This window comes from Buteo buteo, chromosome 7, assembly GCF_964188355.1.
Source record: "Buteo buteo chromosome 7, bButBut1.hap1.1, whole genome shotgun sequence".
NCBI lineage: Eukaryota > Metazoa > Chordata > Aves > Accipitriformes > Accipitridae > Buteo > Buteo buteo.
The window spans coordinates 30,159,188-30,185,925 of NC_134177.1; the positions used below are offsets into that span (position 1 = coordinate 30,159,188).

General features: G+C 42.8%; 1 protein-coding gene across 6 annotated transcripts in view; it reads right to left on the reverse strand.

Moving 5' to 3' along the window:
* Nucleotides 1-1,279: 1,279 nt before the first annotated feature.
* INPP5D (inositol polyphosphate-5-phosphatase D) overlaps nt 1,280-26,738 on the reverse strand; it is a 65,373-nt gene continuing 39,914 nt past the window's right edge. For 3 of the 6 annotated variants that reach the window (XM_075032074.1, XM_075032075.1, XM_075032076.1), the window contains 21 exons: nt 26,207-26,287; nt 25,958-26,029; nt 25,558-25,681; nt 24,370-24,476; nt 23,730-23,832; nt 22,707-22,903; nt 21,790-21,907; nt 21,204-21,300; nt 19,728-19,866; nt 18,931-19,039; nt 18,686-18,774; nt 18,370-18,451; nt 17,074-17,163; nt 16,811-16,924; nt 15,607-15,689; nt 14,477-14,564; nt 13,564-13,713; nt 12,702-12,795; nt 12,364-12,471; nt 11,445-11,714; nt 9,260-9,857 (listed from right to left, as the gene is read on the reverse strand). In XM_075032074.1, the coding sequence (XP_074888175.1) occupies nt 9,260-9,857; nt 11,445-11,714; nt 12,364-12,471; nt 12,702-12,795; nt 13,564-13,713; nt 14,477-14,564; nt 15,607-15,689; nt 16,811-16,924; nt 17,074-17,163; nt 18,370-18,451; nt 18,686-18,774; nt 18,931-19,039; nt 19,728-19,866; nt 21,204-21,300; nt 21,790-21,907; nt 22,707-22,903; nt 23,730-23,832; nt 24,370-24,476; nt 25,558-25,681; nt 25,958-26,029; nt 26,207-26,287 (2,913 nt within the window). Of the gene's footprint in view, nt 8,523-9,259; nt 9,858-11,444; nt 11,718-12,363; nt 12,472-12,701; nt 12,796-13,563; nt 13,714-14,476; nt 14,565-15,606; nt 15,690-16,810; nt 16,925-17,073; nt 17,164-18,369; nt 18,452-18,685; nt 18,775-18,930; nt 19,040-19,727; nt 19,867-21,203; nt 21,301-21,789; nt 21,908-22,706; nt 22,904-23,729; nt 23,833-24,369; nt 24,477-25,557; nt 25,682-25,957; nt 26,030-26,206; nt 26,288-26,738 lie in introns of those variants that run through there. The other 3 variants (XM_075032078.1, XM_075032079.1, XM_075032080.1) reach the window with 2 other exon arrangements.

Consider the following 26,738-nt stretch of genomic DNA (forward strand, 5'->3'; position numbering starts at 1 on the left):
ACAATACAACCTCCAGTTCCAGCAGCGCATACAGAGCATCAGTCACAAAGCTTTACTGAGTTACGCAGCTGTTCAAGGAGGGGGATGGTGAAATGAAGTGCAGTTTGGGGGTTTTTAGATAGGATTACTTTGAAAAATTATTTGGAACACAGCATAAACTACAAGGGCAGCCTTCACTGCACTAGCACATCCTGTCCAGCATCACAAAGAAACTACACGTTCTCTGGCAAATGTAAAAATCTGTAACGGCTTGCTTCCTTGCTTTACTTTTAACTGCTTAACATAAGGTGTTAGGTAACTATATTATTGTAATTTAATTTGAAACTGGGCAGGATTCATAAAACTTTTTGTCTTGGACTACCTAAATTGTTTTGTTTCTCTTTTGAGTAAATGAGTGAAGAAGCAGTTATTAAATTGTAACAGAATAAAATAGATGATTCACTAGATTATTACACTGGAGCAGAGCACGCTGCTGGCTGAGTTAATAATAGTTCATGCATAGCTCCGTCTTATCAAGTACACAATACACAAGGTTATGCATGTTCTCTACAAAACTAATTTGGCCAAGTGTAAGCACACAGCCTACTTTTTTCTGCTTATACATCATAAAATCAAATTAGATATTTAAAAATGTAAAATTACTCATAACTGTAAGCTTAAGTCCTAATTCTACAGATATAGTTACTGAACTCCTGAAGGGCAGTGCTAAGAGAAATGCATCCTTTCAAATCTTCTTTAAATCTTAATCCTCTGCAGAGAAAGAGGAAGCCAAACATGAAGCACGAGAAAATGGGAGAAGACAAAAATACAGAAATACAGGGATCAGACTCAGTTACTCCTCTCCTGAGGCTTTTACCTTGGCCTTATTATAAAATCAGCCCCAAAGTCTCTTGCTACCTTTCAATTGCCAACCACCTGCTTTCCTTCAGCCTCTCCAACAAAAATCCTTCAGCTCATTTTTGACAGTAGGCTTTTCTCACTAAAACTGGGAGAGAAAATAATTGTCCACTATTTCTTTCAGCACAGCAGGAAAAAGAATCAATGTGAGCAGAAATGGCATGGGGAAAAAAAAAAAGTGTGTCCTCAAGCATTAGATAAATTACTGGAAACACTGTATATGTTTTACTGTTACAATAACTGCTAGACTGTTCCAAGGCAAGCAATTTCAATTAATTGTCATCTGTATATGTTTGAATCGTAGACAAATCACACAATCACACTATGTTAAAGATGTCCACCTTTCTGTAATCTATGATTTCTGTAATGGGCAGGACATACTGTTTTTTGTTTTTTTTTTACAATACCTGCTAACTATTTTTCCACTCCAATACAAAGTTCCTCTTCTTAAATTCAGCTGAAGCTTCTGGCAGTCTTTCCAATAACACATGCCTGCTCCATGTCATCATCTGTCATCTTGCTCTCCTTTTATATCAACAAGAGTTACAAGAACACATATGGTAAAACAGTTCATTCAGACTGAAAGTGGCTTCTTTCCCCATTTGAAGCGCCTTTCTGCTACCACCATCATTAAAATCTGCCAATTTGTTCAACAGTCTAATTCAGGAATAAAAATTAAAGACAACTAACAAATATAATGATTTTCAGAAAACTATACCTTCAGTGAGAGTATGTTGTATTCTATATCCATACAGGTTGAAACCTTGCTTCCCATAGAAAACTTACTGGGGGTTAGGTAATTGTGCATCTAGGGGAAAAAAGGCAAAGGAGAAAAAATCCTCTTCAGCAGATACAAATAGAGGGAAACACAGGCAGGCAATTTCAGATGTTAGCAGCTGCGAAGGAAGAGGTACTCGCACCAAGCATGCAAGATTGTGTAGAGACACAGAAAAGGCTAATATAAAAATATTTTATTGATCTACCTGCCATGAGGGCCAGTTCTTTACCGGGTGACGAGCTAGACATTAAGTGCCTGTCAGAGAGCTTCATAGTGGAGCCAGGCAGAACAGTCAAGCATGCACTGTACTCGTCACAGACTCTTGGATAAAAAGAAAAAAAGCTGGGACAACTTCCTTGTGCACACAGGTGTGCTTATATGTGGGGTCGTGCCACATCTTCAACCAGCTTTCCTACTACACAAGCTGGTGCAGTCTGTGCATGCTAGCTGTGAGGTTAAACCCTCCACCACGTGGGGCATAGTGTCCTTCTAGAGGTATAATTTTACCCCCAGATTACAACAGTTTGTACTTAATTACTTACAAATAAACAGGGAGATGGAGAAGCAGCAATATCTAAATGTAGTCCAACACTGTGTTAAGTCAGCCAGAAAGTGTTACTAAAAACAAAAGCTAGATGCTACAGTCCATGTTTAAAAAGGATTTCACTCAGAGTGCTGTCCATTTTGTGAGATCTCTGTCATGCTTCTGAATCCGTTTCTGATGGCAAGCTCCACTCTAACATCCACAGCAGTTGCAGTTTCCCTTGCAGACACTGCAGACTGAAGCCTGCAAGTATGCCAGAGAGTGGGTTTCCAGTTCAAAATTCTCTTGACAAACAAGATGCTGTTCAGCAGTGATAAATGCAAGGTACTACCCCAGGCAGGAGGAACTGAGCACGCAAATGCAGAAAGATCTGTAGAAAAGAACCTAGGGTTTGTATTGATTCACCAGCTTAACACAAGTCAGCAACAGCATACTATCACAAAAAAAGGGAAACCTTATCTCAGAGATAAACAGGGCTGTTGTCAGCAAGAGACATGAAATGATCCTTCCCCTTCAGTTGGCAAGAGCAAGGCTTCTGGTGGAGACGTGTCCAGCTTTAGCCAGCACATTTCAAGCAAAACTGAGAGTGTCAAAGTAGCCTAGCAGGAATGACCAAAATATGTAGAAGAATTGACCCAGAGGAAAACTTTGGGGCAGTTGGGATCATTTACTCTAAAGAGGAGAAGGCTGACTGGAAGCATGACAGCAGTATGTAAATATGGTGTGTCAGAAAATGAAGACAGTAACCTGATCTGCTTGTTCACAGGGGACAAGACTAGACTAAAATGGCTTAAAGTCCACCAAAAAATTCCCTCTAGAGATGAGGAAGGGCTGGTAAGGCTAGTGAAGCTCTGAAACAGACTGCTTGAGGAAGATGAGAAACTCCCACGCATAGTTAAAAGGCCAGTTAAAAACATTCCTCTGTGAAGAATTCTGTAGTTTACTCTTTGCTGGTATGGTGAATGGATTGCATGGGTCCCTTTAGGGTCCCTTTGAGCCTAATTTTTCAGAGATTCTGTGCTGAGATGGCAGTGTTGTGATTGACACTCAAGTGATGAAACAGATCCTTGCTCAAAGGTGAGTGGAAGAGTTTCTCACGCGACGTTTCCCTTCAGACCCACTGTGAGGTTGGACTGAAGCTTGGTGCTCAGATTCAGTTACTTCCTTTACTGCTTTCTGACTTAGAACTTGAAATGTTCATTTTTCTGGGAAGATGCTGATCACCAGTGTCCTTCCCAAGGGCTAAGTTAAAATCAAAGCTCCATTTTCAAATTAGGCTTTGTTTTGGATCTTTGAGTTTACATTTGAAAAGAGGGAACATTTCCCACATCTGGTCATTTTCTTTGTGCTTACAAGCTATAATTGTGAAGATGCAAATTGCTGCAAAGTATGGAGCAGACATAATTTCTTCATCCTTTCTATCGCAAAGGTCTCTTGTTTCTTTTCCAATTTCTTTGCTGTCTTTCCTTCTTCCCATCGACCTGTTTCTATTGGAGACAGCTTTTACCCACCTTGTTTCTGCTGGATTCTCTCTCATTCCACAAAGTCTCTACTTGCTTTTCTGCAATCTTTCTGCTTGTTGCTGGACCCTGTCTACTTCATCCATTCCTAGTTATTCATTCCTTCCTGAGCCCAACATTTACTAGTCTGTTGTGTGCCATCTTTGTCTCTATTAGTTACGATATAATCTAATGCTTTATGGTATGATAGATTAATTTATTCAGCATGTAATCTAGTCCAGACCTTGGAAAAAAATGCAATAAAGTGTTAATAATAACTGTAATGTGTAGCAGATTACCATCACTGGCACTGAATGGTTTCATTTAAACACAATCACAGAAGCACAGAATAGTTGAGGCTGGATGGGCCTCTGGAGATCGTCTACTCTAACGCCCAAAGATGATCTGTAAATAAAATTAAGAAAACAGGGTAATGGTAATGAACCGAGAACATAAGTTCAGGGAAATTTGGTCATGCGTAATGAGATAAAGCATTATCTCATTATGCATCAGAAAAAATATAGCAAATTACAGTAGGTAAAAATAAATCTTTCTTTTGCCAACCTGGGATTCAACTGTGAAAGAATTTCTGGGAAACTTCAGAAGTTTTAACACAAATGCAATCCTAAAATACCTCTTATTAAGAGCCACATTTGAAACAACATCATGCGCACACTGTGGAATTAGAAAGGAGATCTTTTTCATATTCATGTGAATATAAACCTGATGTTTGCTTATATATATAGAAAGAACATCCTGTACCTCTACAGCTAACACCTTTTCTACAGTAGGGAAATTTGGCACATTGAAATGACTATTTGGATTCTGTAGCACTTGCATTATGAGCCCCCTCCATAGGCGCTTGCAGGAATGCACTGGTGACTGCAGCACCTCTTAGGTGGCAGATGTGAGCAGCAATGTGAGACACAGTTCCAGCTGTACTCAGCTCTTGCTTCAGCTGTGCACAAAAAAAAAGGGAAAGTCATTGACCCCTGCATTAAATCCTTAGCCTCAATGAAACAAGCATCACACAGATGCAGCTGACATATTATGGCACCAAACTGTCACTTGTTACTGCAGATCAAGAGAAGCCTTCACCATCACCTACACTTTCCGAATGCACAGTCCACCTGCTGTATCTCTGATTTATGTTACCATCAAGGGATACAACAAATAAGGGTAGGGATGGAGTGTCTTTAGCAAACTTCCTAGAGGGTAAAGTGTGGATTGCTCTTAGGCAGAGATTAGGGAAATAAAAAAATAAGTATTTGGATATTGTGCATTGCCAACCAATCTGTTGCCATCTGGGGCCATTGGGTAGAAGATCTCTGGGAATTGCCCTGGGTCACCTTGGTCAGTTAGCTAGTCCTGACACCCGCAGTTCAATCATACACAAATGTCTAAGCCTGAAAATGTTACAAAAATTAGGAGCTTTGTCAGGAGAGGGGAGGATCAATTAATTTTTGGACAACACATCCCTTAAATCACAATATGGAAGAATTTAATTGACAAGGACGACAGAAAAATGTGGTAAAGATTTCAGAAAAACTTCCATTTTAAAAACAGATGGGAGGATAGTGACTAAATGATTAGTTTTAAGCTGTATAGAAAAAGAGTGCTTGGCCCCAGCAGACTAGAGGTCTGGCAACATAATTTCTAACAACATCAAAATTATCCCCTTGCTATTTTGAAGTGACTAACTCATTTTCATTCATTTTTTTTCCTTCTATTTTCCCTCCTCTTTGAGCCATTCTCTGTAAGACCCTACCTTTACCAGGAAGGAAATATATAGCCCACTACAACATTTTACAAAAAGCTTTAACAGCACCCTGTGATAGTTTTACAGTTGAGAGGACAAGTAAGCTTGCATTAGATGCATCAGGTGCAGGCAGGAAATGGGGTTTTAAAAAGTTACTGTGTTCTACAACATTACATTCTGTAGCTGGGAACTTAAAGCATTTTTGACAGCTGGGTCTCCATGGAAATAAGTACACTAAGACTGCAGCTATTTTAAGAACTTAAAGGACGCCGGAAGGTTGTGGATAGGTACTACATCTGGGGGAAATCAGTCCATTTTTTGACAATTCATACCCTTCACTTCATGTCTTCTACTCATTCTGCCTGTACTAACTTAATTGGGCAATAACAGAGACTGCAGAAAAATATGCCTGGTTTGGCAAGAGAGAGTCATGGGCCCAGGGACATATGAGAAACAAGCAGCTTGTGTTCAGTCCTGGTTTCATCTGGTTCAGGGCACAGGCAGTAAAACCAGTAGAGATCATCTTAAAGGCTTTATGACAGAAAGTAAAAATGAAACAAAACAACCATAAGCACAAGACTTATTTGTTAAATTCAGTTTTCTAATATTTACATCTGGCAAGCTCCCACAGTTGGCATTATGAACTCTACCATCTCAAGGTACAGCTAGTCTTACTATAAAGACAAGCACTTGCACCGTGTCCCACTACTTTTTTGCACCAGCTCATCTCTACCACTCTATGTCTAAGCTGCTCACCTAAGAACCGTCTCTTCTGCAGAGGCCTCAGAAAGCTCTTTACAAAGCCTTCTTTTGAACATTTTCCACTTGCAAAAAGTGTGGTGGCATTTGCCATCACTCCTGTCATAGAGAATAACTCAGACTCTCTTTGGAGTCACAAGTGATAATTCATACCCAGCTCTTGAGCTGGGTAAGTAATGCATTTTTAGTATGGGAATAGTAATGTATTTTTTGCTTCTGGAAACTTGGCAGAGAGCTTCTCTTCTCCCCCAGCAATATGCTTTTCTAAAGGACAGGCCAGATCAAGTACCTGGATGTTATATTATGCCTTAGTAAGGCCAGTGTTCTCAAATTCTGCTTATCTGCAAATCTGGGCCAACTTTAAGCAGTTTTCCCAATTAGGAGAATATTTTTTTTGCAAGAAGCTACCTTGCTTTATATCAAGCTTTTATTTCTCAAACTTTGAGGAATATACTTTCTTTTCTACAGCTCAGGAAGTCAGTGGATAAACAGTAGCATCACAGAAAATCTGAGCCTGTCTCATTATTAAGTTAAAAATTTTTGTAGAAAGCCTGTCACATTTCCATTTCCAAACATACATGAACACACCACAGAATTAGTGGGAACTGATCTAACTCTCTATATTGGACAGAAAGCTCACTGCTCCAGGAAGGTTTTACTCTGTGGCCATAAAAGCTCTTCTGGAATCTGGAATAGAAAAGTGAAATGCTCCCCAGGGCCAAGGAAATACCACAGCTATTGAATTACGGGGATTACACAGAAAGGATTCTGTTGAATAAAGCAAGAGGAATGTAAGCTTATGGCCTGTCTTGCTGACTTGTAGGTTAGAGAGCTAGGTGTTTCAGTAATGATGCCTTGAAACTCCAACCTGCATGGCAGAAAAACCTCTCTTTTTAAAATATTTCTACCTTACAGATTGTCCTCTTCCACCCATTCTCACAAGTCTATGCTCAGCCTCTTCTGCTCCAGTAAAATTACTGTACATTGTCTATACTCATACAAATAGTAACTGTACCTGCTAACAGGTGCTAGAATTTTTAAACCAGCTGTATCCATGAAGGGTCTGTGCACACAGACAGATGCATCCTCAGTCACAATATCGCAGTGGCATTGTGGCATCTTCCCGGCACTCCTTGGTGCCTTTTGGGCAGGGACCACTGTCACTGAGAAAGCTGGTGTAACACCCAACTAAAGCTGAATCATGTGGGTAGGCAGTTTTGAATTTTCAGTAAATTCAAAAGGTGATTTTTATTATTTTTAGTAATCAATGTGAAAACAATAGCAACGATTAAGTCACAAACAGGCATAGCCTAATTGTAACCACGGCATTAATACTTAAGATGAATATAACAGAAATTACAAGTATGTTAACATTATTCATTCTCAGTCAATGAACAAAAGTGTACAGTAAGGTCAGCATTAATCTATTAAGAATGCTACAAAACCAGCCAGCCACTGTCCTTCAAAAGCACAGTGCTTGCTGTAAGGCAGGCTGGAATGACTGCTATCTGTCCCTTCAGGCAGCTATACTCCTAGGCTGCCTATGGACCCTGCCTATTCTCCTATTTCTGCATGTAGTTCTGATATTTCCCTTTGTTTGTTAGGGGTACAAAAGCACTACCTGCTAGAAAAAAAAAAGAGCTACAGTGCCAAGGGCCAGCCCTCACACTCTACACAAATAATGCATGTATGCAGCCTAGGAGCTCACAGTAGAGGCAAAGCTGGCTTGGTTGACAGTGTGTGACAGTCATCTGTCTGTGTGACATAGTATCTGCTATTCAAACTCGTTTTCCACCCTCCTCTAACTCCTTGCTCCATGGATAGGACATGCTTTTAGAGCTGTACCGCTTTCAAAATATTTTCTTTTACATATCACTCTTTAATAGGAATTCTGTAACACAAAAATTTTGCTTTTGTAGAAAGGAGGGTCTTTAAATACACCCCTTCCATCTCCTAGTCCTTACACCGTACCTTCCTCTTTTTCAAAATATTTGCTAATGCATGTATTTAACCACCTGCCTCTTAATAGAAGTACCAAAGTGACACTACAAAAGGCTGATTTGCATTTGGTATTGTGGTCCTGGCTCCTCTTGGTCTGAGCAACATAGGATAAACTTCTCGGCTAGAACATTTCCATAATCATAAAGAGGGATACACCCTAAAAAAATAAAAATCCCCAGTCTTTTTAGAACCAGACCAGAGGGCATCAATGTGAACAAAGCAGTAATCTCCATCTTTCTTCCCATCAGGATTCCTCCTAGGGTGCCATCTGCCGTGTCGTTTTCACTGTAGAGACAAGAGAAGATATCAGCTTGTCTATTGTCAGTTCAAAAATTTTTAATGAAGAAGGAGAAAACCAGCTTGCTCATGTGGGCTCTCTTTTTCTTTTTCTCCCAAACCCATTTACTAAGATCTCCCCTACTCCTTTCTCATCCAGCTTGTGACAGTCTGGGAAAAAGAAAAAAAAAACCCAAAACCACACAACCAAAAAACAACCCCCCTCACCACCAGCCCAGAAAAGTAGATGTGTGATTATTTTTGCAGAGGGTTCAGTAATGTTTTTGGACACCACTGTTCTAAGCTGATAAGTGTTTCCCATAGATGACTACTTTTAATCATCTTTTTATTAATTACAGCAAAGCAACCTCCTAGCCAATACTGTAGATATGTGCAGCCAGGCCAAGTTTGGACGTTCTTAGAAAGAATCCAGTATGCACCAAACAAGTAGTAACAAAGTAGCTGACTATTTGCATTCTTCTCCTGGCCATCAAGCTTAAAACAGTCCAGAAGAAGTTAAAACTTCACACAAAACTAAGGCCATGGTTTCACAACATGACATCTTCTGTAGCAATATTGCTTTAAGATACTCCCTTGCATCCCCTGCTCTGCAAGCCCTGTAGGTTTGTGGCACAGTGCTCTGAGCTTGGTTAGGAAATACAGAGCAAGGGCACAGTGATTAAGCCAGTACTACTCTAGTAGTATTCTGCTGTGACACCACAGTCTAATATAACTTCCACCCTGCCTTATTCCCACAAGTAACACACCGATGTAGTTGTCCTGCCAACTGGTCCCTCTTCTGTCCAATGCTTCCCAGAGTGTGGGAGCTCTGAACTGTCCCGATAGTCTCGGCCCTTGGAGTTCTGCATGTCCAGCACTGCCCTGCTCTTTGAGGGAAGAGGTGGCTTGTTGTGCTGTCCCTGGGTGGTTGGGTTGACTTCAGACCTCAATGGCTTGACTAGTTTCTTGAGCGGTGCTGAGTTTTCTAATGATGTAGTCATCTTTGGTTTGCCTTGAGTCTTTTCACCTGTATTCTTTTCATCAGATTGGCTGGAGCAGGTATAGGACCGAAATCGCTGTGTGGGGACCAGGAAGGGTGGTGATGGTTGTTTGCCAGAGGTCTTGCTGCTCTCAGGCTCCTGTGACTTTGTGAGATGACAGCTCTGATCAGGCAGCGGTGGCTGCTCTTTTCGCAAAGCCTTGGGGTAGTCCTGCTCTTTCTTTGATGCCACCTTGCCCTTAGAACCCATAGAGCCATACAGTGGGTTCTCAAACATCTCTGGCTTTTGCTGTCCCTCCTCCTGAAGCAAAGGTTCTGCTGTGATTTTCGCCAGTTCGGGTGGCCTACAGTCATCAAAGCAGTGCAAAAAGGACACTTGTAAAGAGCAGGCAAGAGACACTGACTGATTTAAAGAGAAAATGAATAGGAAATGAGCATGATAAAATTACACTGACTGTGCAAAGGGATAACAGGATAACAATTAAACTCAGAGGGAGAGAACAGAATTGTGTATTCGTTTTACTTTGTTTAATCATTATTAACATGACAGCTGAGAGCAGATACTCATGGTATTGCATAAACTCCCTGCTGGACTACAGTCTTATCAGAGTGATACTTGGCTTCTCTTTAAACAGAGATAAGCTACTGAGCCAAACTGTGCCAAGTGCTTTGATGGCTCTGTGACATGCACAAATCTGAATTTAAATATTAATAAGAATCCTCAGATCTGGCAGAGAGGATTGAAATGGCTCTCTGGACAGGTAATGTAAGAGCTCACATCACACTGTAGCATTTTACAACTAGGTCAATCTCCTTTTGCTACCAATGCCACACAGTATTCCTAGAGAAGGGATAAAACTCCTTAATGCACCCAAATGCATAGTATATAAGTAACAGCTATATACTGTAGGGTGAGACAATCATTGTGCATTCATAGCTAAGCCCTTTGAATTGAGGCTTAGACTGGAACAACAGCACAGCTGTACAATGGGACAAGGGAGGTTTCGTGGTTTTTGTACAACTCAACCTGATTTGGCAAGGCTTTCATCTGGAGAACCACCATGGCACTTAAAAGATCAGCCACGATACCACTGAACAGAGAAAAGTAGGGTGAGTGGCACGTGTTCTTTGAGTGTCTTCAAATGAGTTGTGTTCCTTGCTTCAAGTTATTTTCTGGAAGTCAGTACATGCAGGAGCAAAGAGCTGAGAGCATGATGAAGTGTTGTCAGGTACATAACGGATTGAGGTAGTGCTTGCAGCTCTGACTTCTGCAAGTTCTGGCTTATAGAGTGCCACATGCATTTACCAGTGAACTCTAGCCTAGACTCAGAAAGCAGCTGTCACTATGAAAAAGAGGTCTGGAATGAGGACATTGATTGAGGACACATGCACTAGGGTCAAGTAGCCTCATCACCTTACTAAGTTGGGTAGGGATGGGATATTTTCAATTGCTGGATGGAAATTCTGCATCAAGACTTGTGATGGATGAAGCACATGGATGCTAACTTCTATAGCAAGCTGGACATTTGTATAGTAGTCTAAGCAGAAATTCAGTTAAAGTACTTCGCATATGACATGCGAAGGAGCTCTCCTTCCCATCCAGTGGAAAGATCTATGCCACACTCTTCCCTTTTCTTCCTTGTTAACTACAGTCAACACTGTAGTCTTTTCCTTCTCTTCTCTTGGTAGAGAACTAAACTTGTACATATATTTTTGGCTTTCCTTTCACAAAGTCTGAGGAGCTACTACACTAGTTTTCTTTGAGTATGTGGTATCTGCACTTGTGACCTTAACTTATCTTTTTCTAATTCTAGAGGTAAAAGACTGAAAGAATATGCTGTACCTTGAACTCTCTGTACAGATAATGAAACACTGACTGTGCAGAATGACAGGAGAGAGGGCACTAGCCCCAGTGCAAAACTCAGACTCACAGGTACTCTTGACTCCGACTACAAATGCTTCTGTTTACTGTAGGCTGGAGGGTTGGTTTTGGAGATAGAGGTGACAAGGAGGGTGATGTGGAGGATGACTGACTCTGTCCCATTACGGAGGTAGTCTCTTTGGGCTGCTGCTCGTAGCTCCAGAGAGAAGGTGACTGGTCTGGTGAAGGTATCTGCTTAAGCTGGCTGGTTGCAGAGGGTTGCTGAGAGAAAGCAGCCATCCCCAGGTAGTTGGGGTTGCTAATGTCTGTGGGAGTGGAGCTGCTGAAAAGCAGAAATATTGTTAGGAAGATACATGCACAAATACATTTATTTTTTTTGTCTCCCTGCCAGCTACAAAGGAGTTAGTGCCCACTGACTGCTTACATTCAATACCACCTACTTTTTTTTTTTTTGTCACTGTTGCTTCAGAATCAGAGAATAAGTGGGAGTCCTGTTAGTGCCTCCCTCCCCTGGGTCACTGGAGAGGAAGCAGCTGGGTCGAGGCCACCTCACCCAGGCCCAAATAGTTCCTCTGGCTGTGGCATATGCTTCCATTTCCAGGCTGCAGAGAGCACTCAGCTTCTGCAACCACATATAGGGGCTTTTACAGGTTTTTGGGCACAGCAGTTCAGCTGACAGCTGCAGCAGGACAGTTTCAAGCAAGAGCTAAATTGCAGCACTGGGCAGCATTGCGCAGTGTAGGAATATGCTGCTGGAACAACAGGAGAGACATTTGGCCTTTTGAGCTGTACCCATATAGACTAGCAGGCAGAAGGCGGGAAGCTGCCTGCAAAGAAATGCACCTGTGAAGCTGGAGTGAAAGAACAGCCTTACCCAGAAGCATCCTATGACTCTTGGAAAGGAAAAGACAGGCAGTTTGAGGACAGCTTCCCACCCCAAGCTGGCAGAGGTAAAGCAGCAAGATTACCGTAACATATCCTCCTTTCCCAGGTTGTCTGGAGAAGAGGAAGCACTCCCCCAATAGCGAGCAATGGCTGCTGCTTCTCTGGCCATCAGATGAGTAGATTTTGACTTTCTGTTGGAAATAAAAGGACCCTTTTTAAGTGGGGTGCAGGGACCCAGTCTGACTAATGCATTCTCAGCTTTTGGGCATAGAAGCATTGACCAGCCCTGACAACCAGAGAGCCACAAAGGCAGCTTCCCAGTGCTCACCATGCCTATTAATACTGCTCCCACAGCAAGCCCAGCTTTGTGTTTACTGAGTCAACTAGTTTTCCGTAACTGACTTACCCACTTGCCCTTTACCTGTTAGTCTGATCCCAGTCTTTGCTAGGCTCTAAGTTGCTGATGTTCTTTGGTTTCTGCCCAGCAATTTCATCACGTTCAATCTTGACAAAATCTGAAGGAAAGAGAAGGCATAAATGTATGTTTTGGCAGCTTCAGAGTCTGATTCCCTAAGTTTTCTGTGTTACTGCTTGTATTAAGCCATCTCTCTGCCTATCAGAATGACAGTGACACAGTTTTAAACAGTTGTTGCTACTATGTTTTCAACTGCCCACTAATACATATCATGTTTTGTTGACACAGGAAAAAGTGTGTATCTTGAAATACAAAGGTCATGATCCCCCAAACAGTCACATACAGGTAATTTTGCCATTGACAATAATAGTAAATGTCATGAAGCTGCTTTTGTACTCTGAAAGAGAACAACAGGTAGCAAGGTGAAAATAAGCAAAATTTGTGATCTTTTAGCTGAGGAACTGCTCTTTGAGAGCCTCACACGCTCTTTGCAGATGTTCCCCAGGGTGACTGGAGCGGGGAGAGCTTTGGCACCTTGTCATATAGTCACTGCAAGTGAAAATACGGTATCACCATTCAATAATATCAGTATCAGTGACAGACAGGGGGCTCTCTCAGTCTGCTGAATTAACTTGAATGATGAAAAAGAAAAACCCAAATGGAATTGCTATGTCTTTCTGAAAGAGTACAGGTATACTCCTGAGAACTAACGATACTCACATCATCTTGCAGTCAGCATCAAAAGCTCTTGCCTCTTTAGGACTAAAAGCACTGCAAGGATAATTTTCAGTTCCTTGACACTTATCAGAAATCTTTTGAGATGGATATTCTCTAGAGCGAGCATCGCAGAGATGATCTCGTTCCTTACCATACAGTTTCTCTCTCTGTTTTCCTTGTGATGTTTGTAACTTGATTTCACCTTGGAAGACCCCCGTTTTCTCACCATGGTGTGTCAGCACAGTATGGATAGGAACTAAGGATTCTGTTGCTTCTATTCGCAGGGCAATGCAGCCTTCCCCTAGAGGATGACAAGGAGACAATGTGCCTGGGACTGAGAAAAAAAGCATTGAAATCTCTTTCTCATGTCAGTCATCTACTACCACTGTGCCAGCTGGGCTGAGATGACTAGAGAGAATCTGCTTTGGATCACAGTGAGGAGTGTAATATCTCTTGAGAAATCAGGTGCATTCATTTCAGTTCTTCACATATATGTGAAGGATCTGGGCATTGGAGACACCCACAGGTGACTACAGGGTTCTGAGCTTCCATTACTGGAAAGGAAAACATAATAAGCCTGTGACTGCCATTTCAGTTAATGGGATTTTGGCAAAGAGCTTTCTGTGGACAAGGACTGCAGTCTCTGGCTGGTTAGAATTTGGAGCAAGCAGCACTGACAATGACTTTTCTGTAGCCAGGAGAAATGCATCAAGTAAGTGCAGGTGAACAGGATTTGTATGTTCTGAATAAACCCATTTAAACAGACTGACTCCTGATTTAATACCTGTAAAGTACTTTCTTTTTAAGCCACTGCTTTTTAGGACTGGTAAAGCTTATACAGATTGTTGCTTCTAGTTCATATTCCTCTAATCATCATTACCTCACAAAATATTTCCCACAACGTATTTTTGTATGTTTTGAGTTCTAAATCAGAAGTCAGAGCATCATAGATGTTCAGTCTGTAAGAGTTACTTCTGTTCTCTCCCACTCTTTCAGCGGTTTGGAAAAATCTAAGTAGATTTTGACTCATCCAGAACTTTAGAGCATAAAAAGTCTTCACTTACCATAAGATTCATCACTGTCTGATGACTTAATGCTGATCAGGATGTGTTGATCCAGTAGGTATTCTGGGTCTGAAATAATTGGAGTCAGCTGCAAAGACAAGTTAAAGTGGGTCAATACAATAGGTGATCTACATGAACACAGTTCTCCCTGTGCCTCAGTCCCAAATGAGCAAAACTCAGCTGAATAGACCCATGAGGGTATCGTGTCACCCCCAGGATCAGCCTCTGATGATGTTTGGAGATCTGTGGTAGAAGGCTACACACTTTTAGAGTCCCCCCCCCTCCTGCTCCCAGCAGAGCAGACAGAATGCTACACATCAAACACATTGGGCTGAGCTGCATTTTTTTTCCTACAGTGCAGACTGAAAATTGCTCTAGGAGGAAGTGATCTGGACTCTGATTACAGTCTGTTCCCAAAAATCTGTTTGGCTGTTGTTACAATCACTTATTGTAGAGTCTTGCCCCAATCTCTCAGTGTAAGGCACTCTTTCCAAAGTCAGCAGTTCTTCTTTGGGGCTATTCAGAAGGGTACTGACATGCATATTTGCTCCAAATCCAAGAGCTCTGATAGTTCTTCCAGCTCCCACCACACCAGGAAATGGAGAACAGCTCTGATCTTAAGAATAGGACTTGTCTCTGACATAGACACACAGAACACTACTTCTGGCCATTGATGGTCTTTTTAACACAGGTAAAAAAAACTTAGTCAACTTTTCTCAAAAATACCAAGAAAAATAACTTTGCCTCACATGGCAAAGAAACTCCAGGACAGCTGTTTTATCTTCCATCTAAAACAAACAAACAAAAGGGCCTGCTTAAAAGACTTGTCAGCATAGTTATGTTCACTAAAAAGGTGAGAAAAAAGTCATGCTCCTGAGTGACATAAACAGGCCAGCAAAATTCCTGATACAGATGAAAGTATATGGACAAGAAAGTCTTTTCCTGCTTATAACATACTCTGTTTAGCTTAAGCCCATCCTGCATTCTTAAAGTCCCTTTTGAGTGTAAACAAGACCACAACCATGGTCCTAAAAGTAATGTTGATATATGCAAACGATGTAATGTTGCTTATGGGATGCAAGTGGAAGGCTTCTCTTCCATATGGATATGGAAACATAGTCCCAGTTTACCTTTGGAAGAGCATCAACGAACTTTACCACAAGCTCCCCTTCATTCCCATCCTCATTTTCTCCTTCCTGGCTCTTTACAAAACCTGCAAAGTGATGAGAAAGGAGTTCGCTAGAAGAGAGACAGCAAGAACTTGGCTACAAATCCTTTTCAGATGCTAGATCTCCAAAAGGCCTACAATTATTTTCCCACTTGGGTGCAAATTTTAGAAGTATTAAGAAGCTTAAAGTCTGAGCTTTGGGTGAATGTTTACACAGTAAATTTACAAGTGATTTTACTGGAGCATTGTTAAATGGTTTTATTTTACAGTGAAACTTGGCACTGAAAAGTTCAGTGCATACATGGACTGGAGGATAAGAACATGACAGCTCTTCCTACGCCACTCAAGATAGCACACTTTTGAAATTCTAATTTAAGATTCGTAATACACTGTTTCCATAGAAATTTATGCAAATTTTGATACAGCCAAAAAATAATCTTTTATGGAACTGTCTTTGACACAGCGCTCTGACATGCGATAATGTGATGAAGCATACACCGAAGGCATGCTGTCCCACTTACAGGAGCAGTCCTGTGATGGGGAATCGCTTAAAAAAAACCACAGCAAGGACATGTAGGCTTGCATTACATAAACAGCTGAGACTCAGCCCTGCAGCTCAGGGACAGGGAGTAAAATCTGCAGCACTGGTGGGTACACAGTCCCATTTACAGAATCAAATCACTATCTTTCCTTTCACTTTGAGTTGATCCTCTGACTTATTCTTTTTTAAAACAGGGTAATTAAATTATTTTTATTAGCGTAATGCAGATGCTTTATTTTGAAAGCACCTGATCATTTGTAGCAGGCATGATTTGAAATTTAATCAATCATGTGTTTGCTAAGTAGAGATTTTCTGTGTAATAAGCAAGAACAACACGTGTTTCTCTTCAAGAAAGAGATGATCAGATTGCCAAACAAGATGGAAGAAATGGTGGAAGGCTACATGTGTAAGCATGGATTACAGCTAAATGGCTGTGGGTTTTGGATTGTATTGCTGACAGTATAGGATGACTTGTAAACTACAACAAATCTCTAGGACATCCCTTTTTTGCACTGGAACAAGTGATCCACACAGCTATTCATTTAGATCAAAGCAAGAGGAAGGGGAACTAATCCAAACAAGCAGGAAACTTTGACAGAAAGAATAAAGATGGGCAAACCCATACTTTCTAAGCAGCTAGAGTGAAACTCGATGTAGAACTTGGTCTGGGACTTGGTCTTCAGAGTAGCGTAGCAGTGCAGGAGCTCTATCTCCCCTTGGGAATCTGTGTACTTGGAGTCTAGGAAAGAGAAAGGGAAAATAATGGCATTTTCAGTAGGAGATAAAGAGAGGGCATTTTAAGAAGCAGCTTTTTCTTTCAACTTATACAAAGCACTGCATTTTATATCCAAAGGTGAAGTCAGCACACTTGCACCCAGCCTGACTAACCATTCTTTGAAACAAACTGTGACGTGACTCCCACTTCAAAGGTGGCAAAGACAGGACTGTGGTCACTTGTCATGATGTCAGTGGTGCAGCCTGCCGACGAGAAAGGGAGGATAGTTACTGCCCTGCATTTCTGCTATGCTCCAGTGAGATCGCTATGATAGAAATATTATTCAGTAATTTTCCAGAAAACATAACTGTCACTGTGGTAACTGTCTCTAGTCAAAGGCGTTTCTACATAATCTCATATTAGTATATAGGAATGTAACTCTTTTGCCAAAACACATGAAGATTTGGTTAACGGACACAACTTTACCATATAATTTTGCAAGCAACTGTCAGTGTTAGATTCCCCCAGTAAAAAAAGCACTTGCAGGCTTCCTGGTTGCCTCTGCAACATGCACAGCTAATCAAAGCTCTAATAAGGCAGGAAATCACACAAGAATACACTGGTGCTACTTCAGTGCTACAGAGCAACTCGTGGCCCAGGATTAACAGTGAATGAGCAAGGTCTTGACTTGACCTGAGCACACACCAAGTTCCAGCAAGCCCAGTCCATTGAACAGAACAGTGTATAAAAGCAGATGCTGGACTTTCTGAAGTGCTTATTTGACCACACACCTCATCATCATAGGTTCTGTGATCAGACCAGTCCACCTTATTCCCAAGAGACTCCTACAGCCCTCTTCTCAATCTCATGCATAGGAAACCATCAACATCATACTCAGATGCTTGGTCCTACATGTAGTCGATGAAATCTCAGGAACTAGTATCTGTGTCTTTCTCTGAACAGGCCTTGTGGGCTCCCTCTCTTCCCTGCACTGCACTTTTGTGATGTTTCTCAGCAAGAAAGAGAATAGGCTCTTGGTACCACACAGTCCTGCTGGAATGTGATTTGATAGAAGGGAGATGTTTGCAGGTCCAGTCTCTGCAGACTGGACTGTGTACACAGGGTCTACCCTGCTGGCACCATCAAGTAAGGAGCTCCTGGTGGTAACTGCACATGAAAAGTGGTTGTTGTTGCCAAGAAATAACTGGTGTAAAGTGATCCTACAGTGTGACCTAAAGGTGGACAGCCGCAGCTGTCTGAGTGTTATTCTGCATATAAAAGAATGACAGAATTAATTTCCAAGCTTGTAAGGTTACAGGCAGAGAGATTTGGCTCCACTCTGCCTCTTTTAACATCAGGTCCCTCTATGCTGAGTGCCTGGCAGTGCTGGGAGATCCTACAGACTCTGCTCTGAATCATTTCCGTTTCAGACTGATTGCTTTGCTATCTACAATATGTTATCTACCCACCATAGGACTGACACACAACGTGCACCATGGGATATGATTTCCAGAGCACTCGATCACACCAGGATGGCAAATTGTACTTCATCTGCAAACCAAAGGAGAAGTGATGTCAAGAAGAAGAGAAAGGACCAGTTCACAAAAGAACAGGAAATTCACTTGCCCAAGCACCATATATTTGTGTCAAATCTTTTTGTTTGTATTGACTCCTTTCAAAACACTACAAGGGCAGAAAATGCAGAGATTGTTTTAGATCACTTCTGTAGGAGTTACTTTCCCTATTCTGCCATACACTTCTGAAGGGAAACCAGTTTTCACCTACCCCTGTAGCTTTTTGCTTGGTGTAAGCATACTTCTCTCGGGTACCCCTTTCAAAACGGTATGTCGGAGCAAAGGTAATCTCTTCTTCCTCTAAAACAGAGAGATAGCTCTGTTACAGTTTGGCCCATTGAGAACCCTCATCTGGGAAAGACAGCCACTGCTCTGTACACCCTGCCCCACATCGAGCCTGGCAGAGAAAGTTGCTGGAAACAGGAGAGGAACCTGCCAACAAACTCAGAATCTTACCAAACTGCAGAAACACCTTTTGGTCCTTTCTCTCTGTGAGAAGCTGGTCGAAAGCCAGCAGCTCTGGATACTGCTGCTGCCTGATCTTCTGGATAATATTCTCTGCTTCCTGCCAACAGGGAAACAGCAGAGCTGCAGATGATGCAAAACCTTCTCATAAATACTCCCTTTATCAGTGAGCCAGCAAGTGCTTCTGAACTGTTTCACAGAGCCATACCCCCTGCCACTTCCCCACCCTTCCCTTCACTGAGAGGCCCCAGTCTTTGCTGCATGGCTGAATATTTACCTATTGAAACAGGCATCAAAATGTCCACTCATCCCCTACACAAGCATACAAACAAACACACACACAACCAGATGCACATCAACACCAGACTTGCTGTTGTCTCCAGCCTACTGAAACCTATCCAGTATTTATTACTTGCCTGTTTCTGAAGGCCTGTTCTGAGCCATTAAAAGCTAACCAATTAGAGCAGAAAGGCAATTTCTGGATCAAGCTGTTCAGGGACAGATGCTTGCTCACAGAGGGAAGGAGAGTTGGGAGGTTTGAGGAAGTGATGCTGCCTGGAGCAGCCAGGTGTGCCAGATGGCATTCCTGGGTCCATTAATCCTTGGAGAGAGCAAAGAGGATTTCCTTACTCTCCCTCAACTGGTGTCATACTTGTGCCCTGGGGATCCCTTCTGCCTCCCCTCTTTCTGCCACTCCTTCTGCCACATTGCCCTAGATTAGAAAAAGATGGCACTTCTATAGCAACACAGTATTTTGTCTTTCCAGGGATTCACGCAGAGTCCCTAACCGTTGGGGGCTGTTCCACACGGTAGTTCAAGTCTCCCAGCCAGAAAAGATGAGTAAAGCGATGAGTGATGTTAAATGGACTCAGTTTCTTATCTCCCAGTGTCAGGAAGCGCAGGATGTTCATGTAGTTCTGGTTGCGTCTGTCAAGACAAAAAACATCTGCCTGACATACTAAATAGCCATGCAATTTCTAAATGCCTGGGCTGGCAGAGACTGCTGCTTTACCAGGCAGGAACTGATCTGGCCCAACATCTAGAGAAGAGCAGATCAGAAGCCGAGAACTTGCCACCCCTGCCTCGCACTGCACCTCAGCAGACAGGCCCAGGTGATATGCTCAGTGTTTCCCAGTGAGCCAACCTACTTCATGCAACCAGTAACGCAGCGCAGCTCTCATGCTGCAGCTTGTCTTGTGTGTGGTCTGGGGAGCTGAGGGGCAGCTTGCTGTGAGGAGGGGGCAGCGGCATTTACAGCAGCTCCGGGCTGCTCTACCTTGGGTGTCAGACTGTTTCCACCTGAATTGAAAACCTGGAAAGCTGTCCTAAAGCCACTTTTGTTGCCTCCTGGGGCTGTGCTTTTCTGAGCTGCATGCCCTAGAAACCCAGCATTAGATTGTTGCCTTCAGATTTCAGCAGCAAACACATAACTAGACTTTGGCAGCTATTCCAGGCCCTGGGGAACCCTTCCATAGAAGTTAACTCCATCAGTGACAAAGACCTTGTGCAGAAATCCCACACCATCTGTTTTCTGGGTCCTGGACTGGGAAAGATGGCAAAGCCAACCTCTTCATTTCAAGTCCTCTTTGCTTTCAAAACCACTCCTTCCAACTGCTCCAGCTCCTCCCAGTGTGGGTGCAGATCTCCCACTGGTGTCAGGATCTTTTGCCTTCCAGTCCTGTCCTGCACAGAACCTGCCTAGACCATGGAAACTCACTTCACAGCTGGGTATAGAGAATTAGCCACCATGGAGATATTTCTGTGCTACACACCTCACTCTTGGTATTCCTGACAGCATGCTCTGCCTAGCAGGATCTTTCTCAGCTGTGCCCCAGGGCACACCACAGCTCCCATGCTTGCAGCACTGCTTACAGTGAGAAGGCAGACAGATCCCTTCAGCACATCATTCTGGGATGGGAAAAGCCTTCCCACATCTCTCCAAAACACTGTAGATCAGGGAACTGCTTTCCTCATGTACTGGGCTTGCATGACAGGTCATAAAAGTGTTGTGTGAGACATTTACACTTGGGTCTGAAATCATTTTGCTGTCCATTTCATCTGCACACATATGGTATGGTCATATAGCAGAAGTCCCTCATTTAAATGGTGACACAGTGAGAAGCATCTTTAGCACAGGTTGCCCTCCCAGGAGACATTTAACAATTTTTTATGGTCAGGAAAACATGCTTGCGACTGTCTGGTGGGCCCTCCTTCCTTTCACCCTGGGTCAACATCCATTTTTGAGAGGGGAGGATGTATCTTACCTGTGTTTCTTTTCACTTCCTGAAGTCAAATGGCTGTTAACAAACCCAAAGGAGGTTCCATTAAACATGAATGACACCCCCACAGCTCCTTTATTACCTGGAAAAAGATAAGCCAAAAATGTCAAGAAATCAATCAACCTCCAGGCTGAGTCTAGCAAAGATAATAAAGCACCTGGCACATCCTAAGTGGAGGATGGAGAAGAGAAATAAGTTGACTTAATCAGCACAGAAAGAATCAGTATATACAACACAGATTGTGGTTACAAATTTTCTAAGGATGCTAAAAAAAATTAGTTGAAGGGAAAGAAGTGCAATTTCCTCGTGAAACCCAAGAAAGAGCAATCCAATAGCCAAAGGTGTTTGCTGGGAATATATATATATGACCTAAGTATACACACAAATAGATTTCCTCTCTTAAAGGGTAAGACATAATCAGTGCTAGTGGGATATAACTTTAGTATCACTAGTGTCACATAAAAGTAGTCAAAGGAATCTTGTGGAGAAAGAGCTGTTCCATTTCAAGGACAGTATTGGCATAGACTGAACAGATCTCAGTCCTTTGGACAAGACCAGGTCTGTTCCTCACCCAGTGTGTTTGCGATGCCTGTCTTCACGTTGTCTGTGCAGATATGGCTGATGCGGTTCTCATGTTCTGGCTTGGCCAGTACAACAATCCTGATGTTCCAGAGTGTATGGATTGCTATCTGCAGAGATGGGAAGGTTAGAGGTTATATTTCTGCACATGCCTGTGAAGCTGTGCTGTAGCTGCAGCCTTCCTGTCTCTTTCTGTAGTACTTCTCCTACACAGATGTTTTTTCTGTACTCTGGATATGCTTTCAGTCATTTTAATCAAAGATGGGAGGAAGGACCTGCTATTTTCTAGTGCTATGTTCTAGTTAATCCTTGGATTGCCTTGCTTGCACAAAATACAGTTTCCCAATCACCATGAAAGTCGTAAGTCCTGCTCTCCTGTGGCCTTCCAGGTATGCTTAGATTTGTTTCTCGACATCACTGAAACTCAGGAATGTCCAAACCTGATCTTAATAAGGTTCAGTTTCTTTTATGATTGTGCCTGTGTGCTGTTACATCCTGTTTTGAAAGTGCAATAGCCTAGGGTGAGATCTAGGCTACAGCTGACTCAGAAATTTTTAGTCTCCTCCTTTGTGAAGGTCAAACTATCACCACCACTTGACTCAGGTGCTCAGCATCTGCCCCTTGCTCCCAGGCTGGCAGACAGAGGAGCTTCATGCCAGGGTCCCTGCTTTGTCAGTAGTGGGGGTCACTGTCCATAGTAATGTGCCCATCTAGCCAGCTCCAGGGGAGGATCTCGTGGAGTCCACAGACAGATTCAGTTCACTCTCCCTCATCCAAATGCAATGACAATAAAGGGAGGGAAGCGGAGGAGGTGTAGGCAAAATGCCACTTATTCCTCTCATTTATTTGCACAACATGTACTCTCCTCACACGCCTGAGTTATGTGGAATAGCTGGAACAACCCCTCACCACTTTGAAGCTGATACTGGTGATTTCCTGCAGGGATTGCCTCAGGGTCTCCAGCCATTCCTTCTCCCCTTGGGGATCCTCCTGGGTGCCAATCACATAGATATCATGAGGAATGTAGTCAGCAGTGTCATCTCGGGTCTTCCCCTGCCCCTTGGAGAGAAACCAGGAGGTGATCTTCTTTGGGGGAGGTGCAGCACCTTTTATTAACAAATCAAACACCAAAGTAAGTCAGAGTATGTTCTGTCAAACGCAGGATACAGACAACCCATGGGGACAGAAATAATAGGCTTCACATTCACTCTGCCCTGTATCAGTTTTGTATCAGCAAGGGCACGCTGTTCTAAGATGACAAATATGTTAACCCCACCTGACTCACTGATGAAGGAGTGACTCTGCTTTGACCATCTTCCTCTGTTTCATAGCTTACCAAGGCCAAGGCTAGCTAAGTGTAAAGGTAAGGAGCTGTACTCCTGGCCTGCCACTGCCTTTACCTTATCTCTTAAGTATGACTGAGCACAGAGAGCTCAGCTTACAGCAGCTGAACCAGGTTTTTCTTCCAAAATTGGAAAATAACTTAAATTCCACTGTCCTCAACTATACCCTGTCCCCTTCTCTAAATATCACAGATGCTCAACTTTCTTCGCAGGCTGGACGTGAACAGTCCCTAGTCAGGTTCAGAAGCAGCTGACGTGCAGTTATTGGAATTGCTCCTGCCCTTTCTGCAAAGGTGGAGGATAGGGTACGCTGCTGCACCAGCTTTGTGCCAGCCACAATTCCCTGTTATTGGAGGAATCCCTCAGTACCCATCAGGGCCAACTTTATGGCCCTTTGACTGGAACCATGAAAAGTGTCAAACCACATGCAAGAATAAGCCTAGAGATCAGCCCTTCCCCTGTCCCAGTGGAAGACAACCCTGGTGTACAGATCTGCTACAGAACACAGCGTCTGGAGCTCATCATGGCAGGTGAGCACACGTTTTGACAAGTGTCTGAAGGAACGCCCAGGTCAGAAGGGAGCCCATACCCATATTCCAGGTCCCAATGAAGATGGTGATCATATCAGGCTCTGGTTGCTCTGAGTGTTTATTCTTCATCTGCTGCAGAAGTTGGCAGAACCCTTCTCTCTTCTAGACAGGGAGGAGCAGAGAATTAATGAGATGCTTAACTCTTCCAGCATGACCTCTTGAAAAACTAGCTGAACCAGGAAACTCCCAGCACACTTGAAGGGCAGATTAGCTCTCCACTATCCTAGAAACCTTCCAAGCAGCTGTCTTTCCTGTGGTACTTTCTTAGGTGTTTGGCTTGTGCATTACTTTAACAAGTGCTGAGCTGGTCAGAAGAAAGCCTAGACTTCCCTCTTGTTTGTCTATATGAATCATTTTGCAGCTACCCTCACGTGACTCCGTGCCTCTTCTCACTGCTTGCTGACACTCTGTTCTCCTGCCTCAGTGACAGCACCTAGGTATGGTTGCCCCCTCCAGTATCTCCCTTTACACAATACACTTGTTCACTTTCTGGACGTTTCCAGAACAAAGGAGAAATTTCATTTTTGCAAAGCCAACCACTGTCCTTCAACAGTTCCTCTTTCTGCCAAGGAATGCCCCTTGTACCACTCCCACCCGGATACCTGCTCCAGGATGGCAGGAAAAAAACTGTGTATGTACCTTTGAATCAGAAAAAACATATTCCTTCCGCTGCGTTTTTTCTTTTTCTGTTTCCAGCACAATCACCAGTTTGTTAGGGACCTTCTGGGACTTGATAAGCTGCAAGACTAAACAGAGACTTGGTGTCATGAGCTGCAATCACTGAAGCTAGAATCCCACCAAAACTAACAGGACCCTGCTCGCAGGCTTAGGACTTAAATGGTCTTTTATGTCTGAGACTCACTGTGGTCCGCATAACTACATTTTAATGTTGCTTAATCCTGTTCCCTATAGGAACAGATTTGGACTCTGAAGTGAAAAGGACCCCCAAAAGTCATTCTGCCTGGAGCTCTTGTCCATACCAAGCCCTGCAGTCTGAAGTGAAGCCTTGGCTTCCTGCAGGCAATCTCTCTGTATCCTGAGCCAACCTACATATATTTCTTCCCCATCTGTGAAAGAGGAGGTAGAACCTCATTTGGTGGTAAAGGTGATTCCTCCCCATCTAAAATAGCAGCTAAGTAATTATGAACACCAGCTGGAGAAAGCCATGCATGAAAGCTAATCTTTTCAATCACTATCAGCAACAGGTTGATTTTCTAGCAGGAGAGAGCCCAAGGGCATCGTTTACTTGCTGATAAATCCTACCCTGTTTGGCTCAATCTCAGTGAGCTACCTGTCCAGAAACACAACAGAAAAAAATGGAAGTTGTTTGAATTGGGCCTTCACAGACATAAACTGGCACTGCTCATCAGTAAAGATACTGATTCATATACCAAAAAAAAAAAAAAAATCAAGGGGAAATTCACTGAAAAATGTTACTGAAACTGAGTATCTGGCTTTTTACCATCAAAAATCATCACAGAAGTCAGTATGTTCCTGCAGAATTTTTTTTTTTCAAGTGAGATTGCTTTTAGTAGAAAATGGATCTATTGCAACCAGCTCTACAGGGAATCTTCTATCAAAACCTGCTCCCTTGCAGTCCTGCTATGACTGTCTTCATTTAGACCAGGAGGCCAGGTCTAACAATCTGTGAAAGTTGGTTACTCCAGTACTGACTCCCTGCTCTCTGCAGGCTGCTTTGGGGATAGGCAGTCTAGACTGACTGGAGCCTTGCACAACACCCAGGACCTAGCAGAAATATCTACACCCTTCCCCATCATCGAAGGGACTGAGAGTCTAGTCCAGCATTTGTGACCTTAAGCATCGTACTTTTCTTGTGGGTATAAAACTTGTCTTCTGGACCATCCTTAGCTCTCTTGATAATCAGTTTTCCCATTTCCACATCAACCTTGAGATGTATTTTTGAGAAAATTCCTAGGGAGTCAGCTTTCACCTATTGGAAAACAGAGAGATTTTTCATAAGCTATCTTCTACACTTCAGTCACGTGTATTACAAATGCAACACTTGCCTGAATTTATGGATGTGTATTGTCATTATGCCAATCTCACTAGACATCTCTTAAGCATTTGCATGGTGCTAAACAGCATCCAGGAATAGCTGTTATCTCTGTGGCAGCACAGCAAAGTTCCCAGGAACTGAGATACTGACATAAATCTGTATTACTGTCCTTCCACATTGTGAACAGCATTGTTAAAGAAGTACATTTACCTCAAAAGTTACAGGGGGAATAAGGGAGCGCCGGTGTGTTGAATCAGGACCTTCAATCAACAGTGTTTTCACCTGTAAAAGAATTTATGTGTACCAAACTGCATTTGGTGATTCTGCACTACATTGAGAGTAATGATGTCAGAGCAAAGAAATCTTACTTAGCAGAGGATTGCACTGATGATGAACAAGAAGCATAACTAGAGGCAAAAGATAACAAGAAGATAATATAAAACAGCTTTAAAACTCTACCTTTTCTTCAATGGAAGACAGCAAAGAAATCAGCTGGTTGAGTTTCAACACAATATTGACCGGACTAGCTTCACTGAGAATCTGATAACCACAACATAGAAACAAGAAGAGAGAGATAGATGCATAATTACCAAACCCACAGATCATGGCCCAGAAGTGCAGCAGTCTCACCGCAGGAACACCTTGCACACAGAGCAAGGAGCAGCACTTGTGCCTTTGCCACTCTAATACATAATGGGCAGCACAAGAGCACAGAGTTTGGCTGAATGTGCAGAAGTATGGAAGGATGGAAGGATGAATTTGCAAACCTTGTCCATAGGTTAGAGGCAGCTGAGCATGCAAGGGAGTCAGCTTGCTTGCTGCTGGGGGGACAGGTTTGCATGACCAGGTCCAGAGCTCAACATACAGAAGTCCTGGGCTTTTGATTTTCTGGGCTACTGGCAGGGAGTAGAAGGTCATGGGACTTAAGTGGGCTGGGGGAAGGAAGGATTTGGCAGCGAAACACCCTGGAGTGAAGTTTATGGAAAGACAA